Source organism: Mycteria americana (assembly GCF_035582795.1).
Source record: "Mycteria americana isolate JAX WOST 10 ecotype Jacksonville Zoo and Gardens chromosome Z unlocalized genomic scaffold, USCA_MyAme_1.0 Scaffold_18, whole genome shotgun sequence".
NCBI lineage: Eukaryota > Metazoa > Chordata > Aves > Ciconiiformes > Ciconiidae > Mycteria > Mycteria americana.
This window is the reverse complement of record NW_027445436.1, coordinates 7583790-7603873: the sequence shown is the minus strand read 5'-3', so window position 1 is coordinate 7603873 and position 20084 is coordinate 7583790. Positions and strand designations below refer to the sequence as shown.

General features: G+C 42.1%; 1 protein-coding gene across 1 annotated transcript in view; it reads right to left on the bottom strand.

The window, feature by feature from the left end:
- Positions 1-9559: 9559 nt before the first annotated feature.
- LOC142402884 (transducin-like enhancer protein 4) overlaps positions 9560-20084 on the bottom strand; it is a 140367-nt gene continuing 129842 nt past the window's right edge. Inside the window, 4 exon segments of the mRNA XM_075488774.1 lie at positions 9560-9973; positions 18677-18753; positions 19079-19229; positions 19800-19947. Of these exon segments, the coding sequence (XP_075344889.1) occupies positions 9866-9973; positions 18677-18753; positions 19079-19229; positions 19800-19947 (484 nt within the window). The 3' untranslated portion in view covers positions 9560-9865.

Here is a 20084-nt window from a genome sequence, read left to right as displayed (position 1 = left end):
GACATATCCTTCTTGGATTGCTGGGACAATTGTTGGGACAGTTTCTCCACAGCCAAGACACAGGTCCGTAGGGAGGAAGCGAGATTCTCTTTGTATTCTCAGAGCTGGCTGGCCAATCCATCCATAGTTGGTGCCTCCGTGTCTGTCCAGCTCATTATCACCAGGGTGTTGGCGTATGACGTTGGTGCATTTCGTATAAACTTTCGTCACATGGACTGTGTGCACCGGATTTCATCCGGGTCTTTGGATACCTGGTCGTCATCCAGGTTGCTATAGATCACCTCCACCTTGGCTAATTCCCTCAGATACTGGATACCTCCCTCAATGGTGGTCCACTTGCTTTGGGAATTTGCAAGTTCTTCCTTGAAGGGATACCTGTCCTTCACACTTGACAGGAGTCGCCTCCAAAGACTGAGGACTCCTGCCCTTTTTCCAATCCCTTTGTCAATGGCCTTATCCCTGGCAAGGGATCCCAGCTGCCTGGCTTCCTTACCCTCTAATTCCTGACTATTGGCCCCAATATCCCAGCATTGGAGTAACCAGCTGAGAATTTGCTCGCCTGGTTGACGGCTAAAATATTTTCGCATATCTCGCAGCTTGCTCAGGGATAGGGATCGGGTGGTTTCTGTCTCATTTATGATTTTGGTCTCTTCCTCCTCCTGTTCTTGTGACTGCTCTGCTGCAGAACAGGCTGCCTCTTCTGATTCTCTCTCCTGCTCCCTCTTAGGAGAAGCTTCTTCATCCCTTACTAAAGGAGTTGACTTCCGCTTCGATTGTTTCTTTTTAATTATAGGGGCCACTGATATAGTTGAGGGCTGGGTCTCTGGTTTAGCCATAGTGTCTGTTGGTATGTTTTCAGATCCAGAGACCCTCTCTTCTCCTTGAGGGTGCTGCATAATATTGAGCAGCGTTTCGTAGGTGCTGGCCAGGCCCCAGCCCAGTGCGATAAGTTGTGCCTCTTTGGAATAGCCAGGGCATCTTTTTTTCAAACATTCTATCACTTCATCAGGATCCTGCACTTGTTCGGAAGTGAAGTTCCCAGACCATCGGAGGTGAGAAGATTTCTAGATACCTGCCCATATTCTCCCACATGCCTTGCCACCCATGACCACACTGCCGCGGGGCCTGGGTCATATTCTTAAATTGCTTGTTAACCTTAGAAAAAGCCGAAACAATATTCCTAACAAATACCAATAGAAGTATTTTGATTACCCAAGGATGTTCAAGATACTGAAAAGTTATTGTAACGTGGGAGAAAACATCACAGAAGAAAGTGGTGAAGGTGCCATTCTTTATTTCCTCCACAAAATCCTTCCTCTCAGAGGAAGAAGTATAATTGTTAATTGTCTCCATGAGATGGTACCCAAAGTACAGTAATGGCTTCAGTACAGAGCCCAAATACCAGATTAAGCTCAAGGCCAGTGTTTTAACAATAAATCTCCCAGGCATAACATCACTAAGTGCTACAAAGCACAGCAAACTGCAAAAGCCAAAACCAGTCTTTAACATGTACAGCAAAAAAGGGAGCATGGCATAGGTCAGATAAACTAATATTGAGAACAGATAAATCAATATCATGACCAGCAACTGTTAACAGATATAATAATTATAAATTCCTTCTGATATGCTCTGGCTAATCTGTTATTATCTCAAACCCTTTGAGCCCCACATTGGGTGCCAAAAAGGACTGTTGTGGTTTAACCCCAGCCGGCAACTAAGCACCACACAGCCACTCACTCCCCCCCCCCGCACGGTGGGATGTGGGAGAGAATTGGAAGGGTAAACATGAGAAAGAAACTCATGGATTGACATAAAAACAGTTTCATAATTAAAAAGATTTAAAAAAAAAAATTGTAAGAAAAAAATAATGGAGAAGAAAATAAAACCCAAGAATGACAAATGATGCAAATGAAAACAATTGCTCACTACCAACCGACCGATGCCCAGCCAGTCCCCGAGCAGCAGCCCCCCCCCACCAACCTTCCCCCCAGTTTTATTGCTGAGCATGATGTCATATGGTATAGAATATCCCTTTGGTCAGTTTGGGTCAGCTGTCCCAGCTGTGTCCCCTCCCAACTTTTTGTGCACCTCCAACCTACTTGCTGGCAGGGCAGTGTAGGAGCAGAAAAGGCCTTGACTCTGTGTAAGTACTGCTCAGCAATAACTAAAACATCAGTGTGTTATCAACACTGTTTTCAGCATATATCCAAACACATAGCCCCATACTAGCTACTATGAAGAAATTTAACTCTATCCCAGCCAAAACCAGTACACCTGGTGTGGGAAGGCCATCTGTTTCACATAGAACAATTTGGCTGCTAATACCATTCTCCCCTACTCTTCCTGATATGGTAAGTGAAGGGATCCTCAGCAATTTCTGTCCTCAAGCCACATCTCTCACAGCAGTGCACATTAGCAGCCAGTACAACTCACTACCTGGTGCTGTAATCATCTTGCCTCCCTTCTGTGCAGCAAAAAGAAATATCTTCCTTCTCTTCCCTTGCTCTTATTCTGAGCAGCTTACAGCTATCATTCTGCATAGCTGCAGTCTGGGATACTCCACTGAACCCAAGTGCTTATGGACATGACCAGTGACGGACATGGAAGAGAAGTATCAGCAATATCTCCAAGCACAAAAAATCCAAGGGCTTTGGCTCATAAAAGAAACCAGATCACCTGTCAGGGCTGATGGAGTTCAAACCCAGTGAGTTTAAGTAGGTTGGAACAAATGATATTAGAGCTTGAATAATGTAGTTTTCTTCTTAATTATTGTTTTTAGATAAGCAGTATCATAATAAATAGACCTAGGGAGAAGCACTCATTTTTCAGCTGCAGAGGAACACTCCAAATGACTGTTTTCTGTTTGACAGCCCTTTTCTACCATCCTCTTCACCTACCCTCTCCTTCCCTCACACCAAACTCTTTTTCAAAATAAACATTCCTTCATTCCATTACACACACTTTAATTATGCAGGTCAAACACATAGGAAGGACTGAAAGAGACCTCTGAGGCTATGGACTCCAGTGCCCTACTGTCATATACACTCCTTTATAAATGTGTCATGCTCCACCTTAAAAGCAGTTTGCTTTTTTCTCCCCCTGTATTTGGATTGGAAAGCTGCTCTAAAACCTCCCTGCTCTAAAAGGAGCCTCTTCTAATTCCAGGCTATACTTTTTTCCTCACTTGTTTTTTGTGCCAGCATTATCTTTCAGTTTAAATACCTTTTCACCCTTGCTGATTAGACATTTGAAGCATTTTAATACAACATTCATATCTGCTCTTGGTCTTCACTTTGCTAGTTTAAAAGAAAGTAAGCTTTTCTTAGATGACATGCTTTCCATCCCCTTGATTTTCCAGTCTGTCTGGTAGGCCCTTCTCCCCACCAGTCCCATTTTCAATTAAGTTTTCATGAACACAAGTGACCAGATTTGTACTCGCTATTCCAAATGAGGTCTCACCAGTGTCTTCTATAATGGCAGCAATACTTCGCCATCTCTGCTGCAAATGCTTCTCCTGACATGTCCTAGAGCACATTTGTCTTTTTCATGGCTGTATCACATTGGCATGCTGAGTTCAGCTAGGACTCCCAACTCCTTTTCCTCTCTGTCATTTCCAGCTGATGAGCACCTGTGAAACTTGATAAAGCAGAAGGGTCAGCTAGACAAGAGGACTGCTCCTATCACGTCTTTTTATTTAAGACTGCTCATAGGAAGAAAGAGGCATAAATGAGTTTGTAACAGCTGTCACAGCAGTTGTTACAGCCAGCCAGATCTTGTGAACACTTTCTACTACCATTTGTTGAGCAACCCGTAAGATCAAGGTCAAGCCACAAACTACAGCATCCCTCTTGAGGGCCGAATACCAACTTCAGGGAAGTTTCTCAATGGGGGAGGAAGGAGTGGGAAAATAGCAGCAATGTTGCAGAAAAAAATCATTAAAATGGTATGATATAGAGAAGCTATTCTGATTATTTGTTAAAGGTCTGAATGAAATAAACTAGTTCACAATGAAGGTGGGAACCTTAAATCAACAAAGAAGTGTAGGTAGGGAAATGGAAGGATGATGTTAATGTTGCTTTGGAAAAAAATATTTTCATTGAAATATTAACATTGCTGTCCACACTTAGGAGGTCATACTGCAAAATGACTGTACAATTTTTTGTACAGTATTGCTTCATGTATTGGAGGGGAGAAAGGCTTCATTCTTTCAACTTCACTATTCTTTGTAAGATGAAAAATCTTTGCTAGCCATGCCATAGTTAAAATCACAAGAGCATTCATGTTTGTTTATTTTAAAAGGAACGTAGATTGGACTTCACACCTAATGTCTTAAAGCTGTGTTAGAACACAAGAAAGCCTATTATATTTATACCATGTATTTTATGATTTTTTTTTCCCACCCCATTAGCAGCTTTCAGCTGTTGGGCAGAAGACTGACAGTTTATAAAGTAGCCGTGCAATTGCCACATTTGCACACTTATGTTGCTTGCTAATGGGTTGAAATGCTTGATTTCCCAGGGGTCCTCCCCCAACAGAAAATATCTCTCTGTGTTTCAATTCAGCTGTGACAAAATTTTATAAAGAATATCTAGCATTTAGATAATGCCTTTCATCCAGAAGAATGTAAAAACACTTTACATGTATATGTCAGACTGTGCATGTTTTTAATAATAATTTAAAAAAGACACTATAATACTGTTTCCTTGTAACCAGGACAGACAATCATTTGGTAATACATTTGGTAAGAACATTTATTAGTTTTGACATAAAAATTTCTTGTTGTGAGGTGGAAATGCTGTACTCCAAATACTGGAAGAAACATGAAATCTCAGGGGTTATGTTCAGTAACTGTCAGTTTGTCGTGGTTTAGCCCCAGCCGGCAATTAGGCACCACCCAGCCGCTCGCTCACCCTCCCCCCCGGTGGGATGGGGGAGAGAATCGGAAGAGCAAAAGTGAGAAAAACTCGTGGGTTGAGATAAGAACAGTTTAATAATTGGAACAAAATAATAGTAATAATAATAATGAATTGTAATGAGAAGGAAAACAACGAGAGAGAGAGAAGAACAAAAACCCAAGGGAGGGGAAAAAGAAAAAAAAAAACATTAAAAAAAAAAAATTTATACAACCGCTCACCACCCGCTGACCAACGCCCAGCCAGTCCCCGAGCAGCGATCGCTACCCCCTGGCCAACTCCCCCAGTTTATATACTGGGCATGACATCATATGGTATGCAATAGCCCTTTGGTCACTTTGGATCAACTATCCTGGCTGTGCCCCCTCCCATTTCTTGGGCACCTGGCAGAGCATGGGGAGCTGAAAAAAGTCCTTGACCAGTGTAAACACCGCTTAGCGACAGCCAAAACATCAGTGTGTTATCACTATTATTCTCATACTAAAATCCAAAGCACAGCACTATACCAGCTACTAGGAAGAAAATTAACTCTATCCCAGCCGAAACCAGGACACGGTTCAAAAGCAGACACTGCAAGTGCATTATTTAAGAGCTTGTCAAAGATGATCTTCTACAGCACAGTACTTCAGGAATCATTGCCTGCTATGCCTGCGAAGGGGATTCTCATGTAAATATATGGCAGAACTGTCTGGTTGGACATCAAGCCCACGCTGCCCAATCTATTTGAATACCATTGTGGTGTATTGGGCATAATTGGCAAGGTTTGGTAGCTGGGGGGAGCTGCAGGGGTGACCTGTGTCAGTCACAGCCGGTTCCAGCTACCTTGGCAATGGACAAAGCAGACCCTCCGCAAGCCAAAACTGAACCAGAGGAGTTTATGGTGCCTCTGTGAAAACGTATTTAACAAAGAGCGGTAACTGCTAGACAGGAGGAGAAACAAGAAAGATGCCAGGGCAGGAGGGACAGTAGAGCAGGAGAGAGACACCAAAGGAAAAGAGAAATGAGAGACACCAGAGCAGGAGAAATGTTGAAGGAAAAGAGCCACCCAAGCAGGACAGAGACAAGACTGAGGAAGAGGTACTGTGGTAAAGGTAAAGGGAGGAGGAGCCCATGCCAGAGCAGTTGAGTAAGAAACAAGGAGTGGCAAAAGAAAAGTAACGACAACACACTGACCCCCAATCTCCTGCACTCACTGAAGGGACTGTGTGTGACATGCAGTGAGTTGATTGAAGAACAGAAAGGGGAGAGAACAGGTATCCAGAGGGAAGCCAAGGTGCGTTTTCTGTGTTTGTTTTTATTTCTCAGTACCAGAATCAATAATTAAAAGTTTGTTAATTGGCAATAAAATAAATAAAGTAAAAATTCCACAACTCAAAACTGTTTTGTTGCCTGCAACATGCGGTCACTACAAAATGTTAATATTAGAAAAGGTCTTCAGTACTGATTGCAGTCACTCCTCCCACATATTCCATGCAAGTACAGCTCTTTGGCCAAGCTTTTCAGTATGCACTATGAAAAATTCAAAGTGACAGTTCTCACAGTAAACACGATATTCTTATGCATATCTTGTATTGCTGATTTCAGCGTTAATTTGGTGCCATAGAGATGTAGCATATTCAATGCAAATGAAAGTTACAGTCCAAGTTACTGCTTTGAATTTCCTGACTCCTGTACACACAAAAACGTGAAAATATTTTATTTAACATTTTTTTTTCTTTTCACTCTTTCAGAGCATAAATCCTTGAATAGAAGCTAGCCATATCTGGATTTCAGTAAGAATGATCACAAATAAACATGCTAGTAAAAAAAGAGAAGGGGCTCAAAGAACCAAACTACTAGAAAAAACAAATGGGTTGATTGAGTCCTGTATGCAATAGACAGTGAGATAGATTTTCAGCTATACAAGTGTCCTGGTTTCGGCTGGGATAGAGTTAATTTTCTTCCTAGTAGCTGGTATAGTGCTGTGTTTTGGATTTTAGTATGAGAATAATAGTGATAACACACTGATGTTTTGGCTGTTGCTAAGTGGTGTTTACACTGGTCAAGGACTTTTCAGCTTCCCATGCTCTGCCAGGTGCACAAGAAGCTGGGAGGGGGCACAGCCAGGATAGTTGATCCAAACTGGCCAAAGGGCTATTCCATACCATATGACATCATGTTCAGTATAGAAACTGGGGGGGAGTTGGCCAGGGGGCAGCAATCGCTGCTCAGGGACTGGCTGGGCATCAGTCGGCGGATGGTGAGCGGTTGTATCACTTGTTTTTTCCTGGGTTTTGTTCCTCTCTCTCTCTTGTTGTTTTCCTTCTCATTACAGTTTTTTTATTATTGTTGTTGTTGTTGTTCCAATTATTAAACTGTTCTTATCTCAACCCACAAGTTTTCTTACTTTTGCTCTTCCGATTCTCTCCCCCATCCCACCGGGGGGGAGGGTGAGCAAGTGCCTGTGTGGTACTTAGTCGCCAGCTGGGGCTAAACCACAACAACAAGTCATGGAAGCATCATTGCTTTCAGTATAGATACACTCATTTTCACCAAGGATCTGACCTGTGTTTCTGTAGAAGATACTCCAGATATACATAGATCTGTAGAGCTGTCTTCATGTTTGTCTCATATATCCATTAACATTTCAGGAAGGAAATATATATGTATATTTTATATTATATATATTTTTGGGGTACCAGAGTATAAACAAACACACAATCCAGTGTGAACTCCATCTGTCTAGTACAGACACCACTAGACACCACTCCCCCTCCAAAAGCTATTTTTGGTGTGGGTGTTGTGTGTTTTTGTTGTTGTTGTTTTTAAACACATAACCAAGTAGCTTAAAAAGAAATAGGAGAGAAAAATCACCCTGGGCTAAGAGCAAGCAGGAGAAATATAATTTAAGATTCTATATTTTTAGAAAATACCATTTTGATGGAAGGTGGTTCCCAGAAACTTATTTATACTGGCCAGTCAGAAAGGACAGAAAGATTAGAAGAAATGGCTTTCCTAATGTATCATTGCATTAAACAACACTGAGAGGGGGAAAAGGAATACGAAGAAAGCAATGGTTAAATCTTGAATATGGAGAACGTTGGTTACATGTTTGTGGTGCAGAAAACATCAGTAACTAAACATTTTTGCACAAGAAAAAAATCATGCTCTGTAGTGGCTAGAGAAATTACAGAATGAAAAAGGAAGGTGACTATGCATGTTTAACTAAAAAAACAGAAAGTAGCTCTGTACCACCTTATTTGCATTGAACCCTGAATGAAAAAAATAGGCTGATTACACATTTCACTGCAGTAATCCTGGATTAAAGCATTTAATTTCCTAGAGTGTTTACAAGCTATCAGTACAAACAATAATCAGAAGTTACTTATGTTGAATGCTTAAAAATCTGAATGCACAAACAATATTCTACCATTATGGAAGTACTGGTGGTCAATACAATGCATTAGAATTATGTACAATGATGAAATTTAGTATCAAGATCTTTCTATACTGTAGAGTATTATGAAACTGTTAATGACATCAAACACTAAGCATTTAGACACCATTTTTTGCTACCACATTTGGAACTTCAATAAACAGTCCATTTTAACTTGCAGCATCAATCCATTTCTAGTATGAAATTAAATAATTTTTTACTTATACAATAAGATTTATCTACATGGGTCTTTTGATTTTGATCCATAGCAGCAAAGGCACTGTACATCAGCAGATCAACAGACTTAAAGATTTTTTTAAAGCATTCCAAAAAAAAGTCACAGATCATAGTTTAACAGCAGCAACAACAACAACAACATAAAAATATAATGTCATCTCTGGCACAAAGCTTGGCCTGCATCTATTTTGGGTACATCCAATCAAGACTTGGATTGAACTAGTGGCAAAGAAACCAAGTCCTTTTCCCATGTGTCCTTTTCCATTCATTCCTTTTTGTACTTCAGAATTAGTGTTCTTGTAAATTCTACCTCAGAGGTCCTCAGACTTTGTATACTAGTAGGCATCCATTCTTATTTCAGTGCAGTTTCCAAGGAATATATTAAATATTTTCATAATCCCTTGTAACTAACTGAAAAATTGCCACCCAACACATATTTCCCTTTTCAAAGAAATGTGGCAAAAGTGTCCAGAAGTAATAAAGGTGATTCTTTGAGGCCACTTACTGTACTTCTCTCTACAATATGACAAAGAGGGATGCTATATTAAAAAAACTAGGTTGACACCAAAATGCTTTCTGTTCATCAACAGAAGAGAACAAATCTGTTCACAAGATGATATATTGACATTGGAAATATATGAATTAGCACATTTTTACTTAAAGTGTATTTAATTTAGATATGAACTGAACTTGCCATTCATCACAGGCATGTAAATCACTGGCTACAGGTTGCAATTTCCTAAATTTCCAAGCTTGTCTAAAATAGTTGAATTACAGAATCTTCCCACCAAGTAATTATATGGTAATAATGCTTAGAGGTTTCATCCAAGAATAGGACTAAAAAAATATAAGTTTATTTTTTAATTAGAAAGTATGAGTCTATTCAGTGCAACTTTTACTATCTCCTGAACAGCCTTCTCCCCAGTCCCTTTCATTCACCAGCAAAACCACAAAATATATAACGTACCTTTCAAACCAAAGTTGGGCCAGACAGCTTTATTTAGTCAGTTCACTGTTAGAAAGCCTTCTTTAAACAAAATAAGTACATTACAGCTATAATACATAATTAAAGAGTCAAGTTCACTGTTAAGTATGCTTATTCCATCTTCTTCCAAGTAGATATCTGGTGATTTGGTATTACAAGTTCAAAATGAGCATTCACAATTTAATGGAAGGTTAAGGGGAGGAAAAAATTCCACAACTGCGATGAGCATTAAAGTTTTCAGTTTGGGAAAGGGAAAAAAAGGAATATACAGCAAAGTGCTATGAGAAGGAGTCCTGTCTGCATTCAGATTTGTCTCTAATAAATAACTTCATAGACTGTAGCCTTCTTGTCCCCAGAGCCAGTGACAATGTATTTGTCATCCACAGAGATATCGCAGCTAAGCACAGATGAGGATTCTTTGGACTACAAGGAAAAAAAAATATTTTCAATCCATAAAAAGACTTGAAGATTAACCAGAAAAATTTATAGAGGGAATGCATGGGAAGGCTCATTTAAATATCTGCATTGTAGATTCAGAGTGGAAGTGAAAGGGTGGCAGCTTTTGTTACAAGACTATTTCTCCAAATTTGTCTCACCTAAAGCTTTATGGCAACAAAAAAGGGCAGTGAATGTTTTATTTAATGCTACGTGTCGTGGTTTAGCCCCAGCCGGCAGCCAAGCACCACGCAGCCGCTCGCTCACTCCCCCCCCCCGATGGGATGGGGGAGAGAATCGAAAGAGCAAAAGTAAGAAAACTCGTGGGTTGAGATAATAACAGTTTAATAATTGGAACAAAATAATAGTAATAATAATAATGAATTATAATGAGGGGGAAAAAAAACAATGAGAGAGAGAGAGAGGAACAAAACCCAAGGGAGGGGAAAAAAAAATACATATATATATAATTAAAAAAAAAATTACAACCGCTCACCACCCGTCGACCGACAGCCAGCCAGTCCCCGAGCAATGATCGCTACCCCCCGGCCAACTCCCCCCAGTTTATATACTGAGCATGACATCATATGATATGGAATAGCCCTTTGGTCAGTTTGGATCAACTATCCTGGCTGTGTCCCCTCCCATCCTCTTCTGCACCTGGCAGAGCACGGGAAGCTGAAAAGTCCTTGACTAGTACAGCAGCAACTAAAACATCTCTGTATTATCAACACTGTCCTCAGCACAAATCCAAAACATAGCCCCATACCAGCCGCTACGAAGAAAATTAACTCTGTCTCAGCTGAAACCAGGACAGTATCCACCCCTTATTCCATACCATTTATGTCATGCTCAGGTCTCACACTATTCAATACATTCTCATTACCCACCATCACCTTTCCCATCCTTTGATATAATACACACATATCATTCCCTTAGTCTATGGACCACCCTTACAAAATATTTGTAAAATGACCATAAATGTCCACAAAATGTCCACTGAGTTCATTTAGTCCATGACTTTGGGCTCCATCTGTCATAATAGTCCTTCATGGCAGAAGAGATGCTGTGTGATGTTGGGTTGTTGCATGCTGAAGCCAGTTCTGGTTCCATCACCATTGCACGTTGCTTGCTTTCATCGAAGTTCATTCTTCACTAATCTGGGTGATCCTTATTAAAATACCATTGATATGGAGTATAGTAATCATACAAGTGATGATACACAGTATTATATAGCAGTTAACATCATACCATTTAGTTCATTGGCTATTCTCACCCAAAATCAAATCCCCTTGAGGTACACATCGGACTTCCCCATCCTTTCGCATTACCCACCAAGTGCACCCGGGTCCTTGAGCGAAAGCAATCCCACGAATGGGCTTGCCTTTGCCTGAGGCAGGAGTAACCCAGACTGTCTTCCCCAGCATGTTTTTTATGTGCCCTACAGGGACCTTATCCCCTTCTACAGTGCGTAAAAGTTTTGATTGGGCAGGGCCAGCTCGATTGACAGATCCTCTAGTGTTAACTAACCAGGTGGCCTTTGCTAAATGTGTATCCCAATGTTTGAATGTCCCACCACCCATTGCTCTCAGTGTAGTTTTTAACAGTCCATTGTATCGTTCAATTTTCCCAGAGGCTGGTGCATGATAGGGGATGTGATATACCCACTCAATGCCATGCTCTTTGGCCCAGGTGTCTATGAGGTTGTTTCGGAAATGAGTCCCGTTGTCTGACTCAATTCTCTCTGGGGTGCCATGTCGCCATAGGACTTGTTTTTCAAGGCCCAAGATAGTGTTCCGGGCAGTGGCATGGGGCACAGGATACGTTTCCAACCATCCAGTGGTTGCTTCCACCATGGTGAGCACATAGCGCTTGCCTTGGCGGGTTTGTGGGAGCGTGATATAATCGATCTGCCAGGCCTCCCCATATTTATATTTCAGCCATCGCCCTCCATACCACAGAGGCTTTAACCGCTTGGATTGTTTAATTGCAGCGCATGTTTCACATTCATGGATAACCTGTGCAATAGTGTCCATGGTTAAGTCCACCCCTCGATCACGAGCCCATCTATATGTTGCATCTCTTCCTTGATGGCCTGAAGTGTCATGGGCCCATCGAGCTATAAATAATTCACCCTTATGTTGCCAGTCCAGATCCACCTGAGCCACTTCAATCTTAGCAGCCTGATCTACCTGCTGGTTGTTTTGATGTTCCTCAGTGGCCCGACTCTTGGGTACATGAGCATCTACGTGACGCACTTTTACAACCAGGTTCTCTACCCGGGCAGCAATATCTTGCCACAGTGCTGCAGCCCAGATGGGTTTGCCTCTGCGCTGCCAATTGTTCTGCTTCCATTGCTGTAACCACCCCCACAGGGCATTCGCCACCATCCATGAGTCAGTATAGAGATAGAGCATTGGCCACTTTTCTCGTTCAGCAATGTCTAAAGCCAGCTGAATGGCTTTAACTTCTGCAAATTGGCTTGATTCACCATCTCCTTCAGCAGTTTCTACCACTTGTCGTATAGGACTCCATACAGCAGCCTTCCACCTCCGATGCTTTCCTACGATACGACAGGACCCATCAGTGAACAGGGCATATTGCTTCTCATTTTCTGGTAGTTTATTGTACAGTGGGGCCTCCTCAGCACACGTCACCTCCTCCTCTGGCAATATTCTGAAATCTTTGCCTTCCGGCCAGTCCATAATTACTTCCAAGATTCCTGGGCGATTGGGGTTTCCTATCCGAGCCCGTTGTGTGATCAGTGCAACCCACTTACTCCATGTAGCATCAGTTGCATGATGTGTAGAGGGGACCCTCCCTTTGAACATCCAACCCAGCACCGGCAGTGGGGGTGCCAAGAGGAGTTGTGCTTCCGTACCAACCACTTCTGAAGCAGCTCGAACTCCTTCATATGCTGCCAATATCTCTTTTTCAGTTGGAGTATAACGGGCCTCGGATCCTCTGTATCCCCGACTCCAAAACCCTAAGGGTCGACCTCGAGTTTCCCCTGGTGCTTTCTGCCAGAGGCTCCAGGTAGGGCCATTCTCCCCGGCTGCGGTGTAGAGCACATTTTTTATGTCTTGCCCTGCCCGGACTGGCCCAAGGGCCACTGCATGAACTATCTCCCGTTTAATTTGTTCAAAGGCTTGTCGTTGCTCAGGGCCCCATTTGAAATCATTCTTCTTCCGGGTCACTTGGTAGAGAGGGCTTACGATCAGACTGTAATTTGGAATATGCATTCTCCAAAAACCCACAACGCCTAAGAAAGCTTGTGTTTCCTTTTTGCTAGTTGGTGGAGACATGGCTGTTATTTTGTTAATCACATCCATTGGGATCTGGCGACGTCCATCTTGCCATTTTATTCCTAAAAACTGGATTTCCTGTGCAGGTCCCTTGACCTTACTTTGTTTTATGGCAAAACCGGCTTTCAGGAGGATCTGGACTATTTTCTTCCCTTTCTCAAAAACTTCCTCTGCTGTATTGCCCCACACAATGATGTCATCAATGTATTGCAGATGCTCTGGAGCTTCGCCCTGTTCCAATGCAGTCTGAATCAGTCCATGGCAAATGGTAGGGCTGTGTTTCCACCCCTGGGGCAGTCAATTCCAGGTGTACTGAACGCCCATCCAAGTGAAAGCAAACTGTGGCCTGCACTCTGCTGCCAAGGGGATTGAGAAAAACGCATTAGCAATATCAATTGTAGCATACCATTTGGCTGCTTTTGACTCCAGTTCGTATTGCAATTCCAACATGTCCGGCACGGCAGCACTCAGGGGCGGCGTGACTTCATTCAGGCCACGATAGTCTACTGTTAGTCTCCACTCTCCATTAGACTTTCTCACTGGCCATATGGGACTGTTAAAAGGTGAACGAGTCTTACTGATCACTCCTTGGCTCTCCAGTCGACGAATCAGCTCATGGATGGGAATCAGTGAGTCTCGGTTGGTACGATACTGCCTCCGGTGCACTGTTGTGGTAGCGATTGGCACCTGTTGTTCTTCGACCCTCAGCAACCCCACAACAGAAGGGTCCTCTGAAAGACCGGGTAAGGTAGACAGCTGTTTAATTTCTTCCGTCTCCAAGGCAGCTATACCAAAAGCCCACCGGTACCCTTTTGGGTCCTTGAAATACCCTCTCCTGAGATAGTCTATGCCAAGGATGCATGGAGCCTCTGGGCCAGTCACAATGGGGTGCTTTTGCCACTCATTCCCAGTTAGGCTCACTTCGGCCTCCAATACAGTCAGTTGTTGGGATCCCCCTGTCACTCCACAAATACAGATGGGTTCTGCCCCTATATAGCTTGATGGCATCAGGGTACACTGTGCACCAGTGTCTACAAGAGCTTTATACTCCTGTGGGTCTGATGTGCCAGGCCATCGAATCCACACAGTCCAGTAAACCCGGTTGTCCCTTTCCTCCACCTGGCTGGAGGCAGGGCCACCCTAATCCTGGTCATAATATTCATTACCCTTTTCTTGTGTATATGAGTCAGGAATTTCTTCATTAAAATCAGGAGTAAAATCAACCCTCTTACTCTGTCTGGGGAACTGTCCACTGGAAACCGGAGCAGCAATTTTCCTGGAAGAACCCCCTTTGGCGATTGTTTTTCCTTGCAACTCACGTACCCGTGCCTCTAGGGTCGAGGTAGGTTTTCCATCCCACTTCCTCATGTCCTCTCCGTGGTCACGCAAGTAAAACCATAGGGTGCCCCGTGGTGTGTACCCTCTATATCCTCTCTCTTGAGCAGAAGAACGCTGACTCCGAATAGCTGAGACACTGGTCCGTATAGGTAGGGAGTAGGACAAATCCTCTTTGAACTGTCTGAACTCCTGGGACAGTTCCCGCACAGCTGAGACAAAGGAGGAAGAGATACTTTCTTCATATTCTCGGAGGTTACTAGCAGCTTCATTCACTGTTGGACCGTCTGGATCTTTCCAGGTCAGTATTGCCAGTGAGTTGGCACACGATGGTGGTGCGTTTCGTACCAACTTCCGCCACATCGGTCTTGTGCACTGGACCTCGTCTGGATCTATGGGTGACCGCACGTCGTTCAGGTCACCATAAATCACTTCCAGCACAGCTAGTTCCCTCAGGTACTGGATACCTTTCTCCATGGTGGTCCATTTCCCAGAGCGGTATACAACATCTTCCTTGAAGGGATATCTCTCTCTTATAGCTGACAGGAGTCGCCTCCAGAGGCTGCGGGCTGGTTCCCCTTTTCCAATCGCTTTGTCAATGCCCCCTTCCCTAGAAAGGGATCCCAGCTGCTTGGCTTCCTTACCCTCTAATTCCAGGCTATTGGCCCCGCTATCCCAGCATCGGAGCAGCCAGGTGACAATGTGCTCACCTGCATGACGGCTGAAATCTTTTCGCATATCTCGCAGCTCACTCAGGGATAGGGATCGGGTAGTTTCGGTCTCATTTACGAGTTCTTCCTCTTCCTCTCCCTGTGATGGCCCTGCTCCTTCATCTTCCCTTTCTAAACGAGCTGACTTTCGCTTCCATGATTTCTTTTTATGTATAGGGGCGACTGATACTGACACGGGTTCGTTCCCTGTTTGAACTGCAATGCTTGTAACAGAGTTGTTTGGTGCAGCTGCAGCCGCAGTGCCTGTCGCAGGGGGGGTTGGAGCAGCCGCAGTGCCTGTCGCAGGGGGGGTTGGAGCAGCCGCAGTGCCTGTCGCAGGGGGGGTTGGAGCAGCCGCAGTGCCTGTTGTTTTGTCACCAGATCCTTGAGGGTTCTGAGTAGCGTTGAACAGGGCTCGGTAGGCATGGGCCAGACCCCAGCACATTGCAGTGATTTGTGTCTCCCTAGAATTGCCAGGGTGACGACATACTTTTTCCAAATATTCTACTAATTTTTCAGGATTCTGCACTTGTTCAGGGGTGAAGTTCCAAAACACTGGAGGTGCCCAATAACTTAGGCATTTGCCCATGCTATCCCACACACCCTGCCACTCATAACTATCTGGCCTTGGGGCAGATCTCTGGATGATATTCTTAAATTGCTTACTAATCTTGGACAAGATCGAAACAATATTCCCAAGCAATACCAATACAAGTATCTTAACTACCCAAGGTTGTTCAAAATACTGAAAAGTTACTGTAATGAAGGAGGAAGCATTGTAGAAGAAAGTAGTGAAGGTACAATTCTGCATTTCCTCCATAAAAAACCTCTCAGAGGAAGAAGTATAATTACGAATTGTCTCCATAAAATGATACCCGACATACAGTAACGGTTTCAGTACAGCACTTAGATACCAAAATAAATACAAGGTCACTGTTTTAATAGCAAATCTCACAGACAAAACATTACCAATTAAAGCAGACCACAGCAAACTGCTAAAACCAACACCGATCTTTAACATGTACGGCAAAGAAATGAGCATGGTGCAGATCAGGTAAACCGATGCTAGGAGCAAACGAGTCAATATCACGTCCCACAACTACTAACAGATCTAAATTCCTTAATATGCTCTGGTTAATCTGTTATTATCTCAAACCCTTTCTGCCCCACGTTGGGCGCCAAAAAGGACTGTCGTGGTTTAGCCCCAGCCGGCAGCCAAGCACCACGCAGCCGCTCGCTCACTCCCCCCCCCCCGATGGGATGGGGGAGAGAATCGAAAGAGCAAAAGTAAGAAAACTCGTGGGTTGAGATAATAACAGTTTAATAATTGGAACAAAATAATAGTAATAATAATAATGAATTATAATGAGGGGGAAAAAAAACAATGAGAGAGAGAGAGAGGAACAAAACCCAAGGGAGGGGAAAAAAAATTACATATATATATAATTAAAAAAAAAATTACAACCGCTCACCACCCGTCGACCGACAGCCAGCCAGTCCCCGAGCAATGATCGCTACCCCCCGGCCAACTCCCCCCAGTTTATATACTGAGCATGACATCATATGATATGGAATAGCCCTTTGGTCAGTTTGGATCAACTATCCTGGCTGTGTCCCCTCCCATCCTCTTCTGCACCTGGCAGAGCACGGGAAGCTGAAAAGTCCTTGACTAGTACAGCAGCAACTAAAACATCTCTGTATTATCAACACTGTCCTCAGCACAAATCCAAAACATAGCCCCATACCAGCCGCTACGAAGAAAATTAACTCTGTCTCAGCTGAAACCAGGACACTACGGAACTAGAGATCTATCAAACAAACAAAAGCAAGCAGACCCTTCTATACATTTTACAAATAATGAGTATTCAAATTTTATAAGTTAGTCCTTGCAAAAAAAGGAATCAAAAGCTGACGTCTTTTTCTTCCCTCCCTTTTTTGTTTTAAACCAGAAATCCTTATGAAGAAGCACTACAAAGCCCAACCAACGCATATATACAAAAGAGAGTCCACAGAAGTAACTTTATCTCCTCTCAGTATTTCCCCAACACAGAAGACAAAGCCCTTGCACAAAACAATTTACATTACCAGGGAGGATGCACATATGAAAAGATACTATGGTGGACTTGGCATAAGCAACAGCAGGTGAATGGAAGACAGGACACAACAGGATATAGTAGCTTTGTTTCTCCCAGCAATTCTATCAACATGCAGATGGATCTTTTCTGAGATAATGTCTATGTATGCACATTGTCACATTTTACTTCCTGTTTTAGTGTATGTTTTCTCTATATAACATATATGTCTAAATTGTCTTTTCTGCCTGTCACTGCAAGAGCTAAATACTTCCCAGTAATGCTAAGTTTTTGCAGAGAAACCTCTACTGCATGGTACAAAAGTTTCTTTCTCTACCCCTCATTAAAAAAGCTGTATTGGGGAAGAATGTCAGTTTTAAGGGAGATGTGTTATTGGAAAGATTATTCGGGCTTTCTGTGAGAAGTCATTCCAGAGCGGAGTACTCTCCACTAAGAAAACTCAGACTTCAGATTTCTCATGCCAAGGCAAACAGCACTGTCCCAAAAGGCAGAGACATTGCAGGTATCAATATAGCTGAGACCTGACCATTTAACCCAGAACACCAGGGTTAACTTAATTAAAAAAATTCCCAGCACAGAGGTACCTGTAGGTCAAAGAAGAGAGGGATACGCCAGAAATTCCACTCTTCTTCAATGGCACTGAAGTTCCATTAAAATTGGGCACAGAGGTATTAAATACTATAGAAAGGTTATGACTTCCAGTTTCAGTCCACAGGACTCCTGTATAAGGATCAAGTCTTCAGCTCAGGAGTCTGCCTGTTTAATCCACTGACTTTTCAGTGTTAATACAAGATATGACACCTTAATGTTATTTATCTACATACTTTACACATGCAAGCTCTGAGAAAGCACTCCTTAGCCTTTATTCATCTCATCCAAGAAAAATACGTGTTGAATATGGCTTTCATTATTTTAGATACATTTTGGACCTTCAGTGATTGCTAAGCTAACCACATGACTTGGGTGCTGTTATTGCAGCAATATGCACAAGAAGGCAAGAAAGATAGTCTCAGAAAGAAGGGTGTTAAAAACAATTTCAGATTAAAGGGTTACTTTATTGAAAGACCTAAATTACTAAAATGTTAGAAAGGACAAAAGCGTACACCTCTAATTACAGACAAAGTCTTAAAGGAACATATTAATAAGACAAGAGTTTCCATTTTAAAATCCCTTAAGCTAATGGCAGACCCTAAGAAGTGCAACTCTACTGCTCCATAATGTGGAAAACAGCTTTTAGGAGATTATTACCTGGAATATACTGGCTCCATAAGGTGTTCTCCAGGCATTAAGAAGATTATCTTTTCCAGTGCTTACAAACCATTTGCCTGCAAAAGATCGTTTAAATGTTATAGTTGTGGTTTGTTTTCAAGAAATGCACCCCAAGAAACAGATTAGTCATAAAAACAATTAATTCATACATCAATGAAAAACATATGCAAAGAACAGTCACATTTTAATCTTGTTACACTAAGATGATCGATCACAACATAAGTAGTTTGTATAAAAAAAAAGCAGTCACACAGAAGCATTTTAATAAATTTTAATATTTAAACTTAACATCTAATTTTTAAATATCCTTATTTTTATTCAAAGGTGATCTTGAATAAATTTCTCAGGAGGGAAAATATTGGCATAGAAAGCTTTGCTTACCACACTGAGTGAATTTGAATGACAGCACACAGCTCTCATGAAGATGCAGCTGATACTTGTCTGGTTTAGTAACATGCAGTACCTCAACATTACTGTTCTCCATTCCCACTGCCAACCATTCACTAGTTGGACAATAGCCCAATGAAAAGATCTGGAAGTAGCACAGCACATGCTTCAATCAGCTTAAATGAGCTTGAGATATTAAAAATCGACTCCTGCTACACTGTTAACACTATGCAAAAACAAATTTTGGTCTGCTACACAGTTTTAAAAACATGCTAATCCAGTTACTATAGTAATCAAGATAGTTTATGTAAACAAAGATCAATTAAAACTGTAATAATAAAGCACTGAATAAAGCTATCAAAGTTAATGTCCTAGCTTATCTTACAGCATTTGAAAATATGTTTGTAAAATATTTTTGAACAAGTATCTACAGAAATGGTAACAAATTGTGCACAGGAACACTTTAATCTAGCAATTCTTTTATAAAAACAGTTCTCTGCTGCTCTCATGGGAGAAGTACTAATCTGTCAAACAGAGTCATAATCCAGAAAGATATTTAGCTGCCATATTAAAAAAAAAAAAGTGTGAAAAATTCTTTTGGAATTCTCTTTGAACCTGCTTTTTCTTTTCTTTTTTTTTTAATTTTTGAAGTGCTTGTTTTATAAAACCTCGACAGATTTTTTTTCTTAACATGTCAAAGCTTCTGAGACTGAACCTGCGATGTAAAGTCATGTTGTTGTAGCTGTCTCCCTTCTCTGAGGTCCCAGGATCTGACTGTATTGTCCAAGCCTCCCGTCCATAGTTTGGTGCCATCATTAGAAACGTCAATACAGCTGGCTCCATCTGTGTGGCCCTGAAATTGCCTGAAAATACCGAAAGAAGATACATATATTCTCACAGTGGGAATAGTCAGTTGTCAGCATGTACTCAGAATATCTCCTTTTTGTTTCAGTCTCTTACACCCAGCTATTAAAGACAACAGTAACATAGATTCTAATAG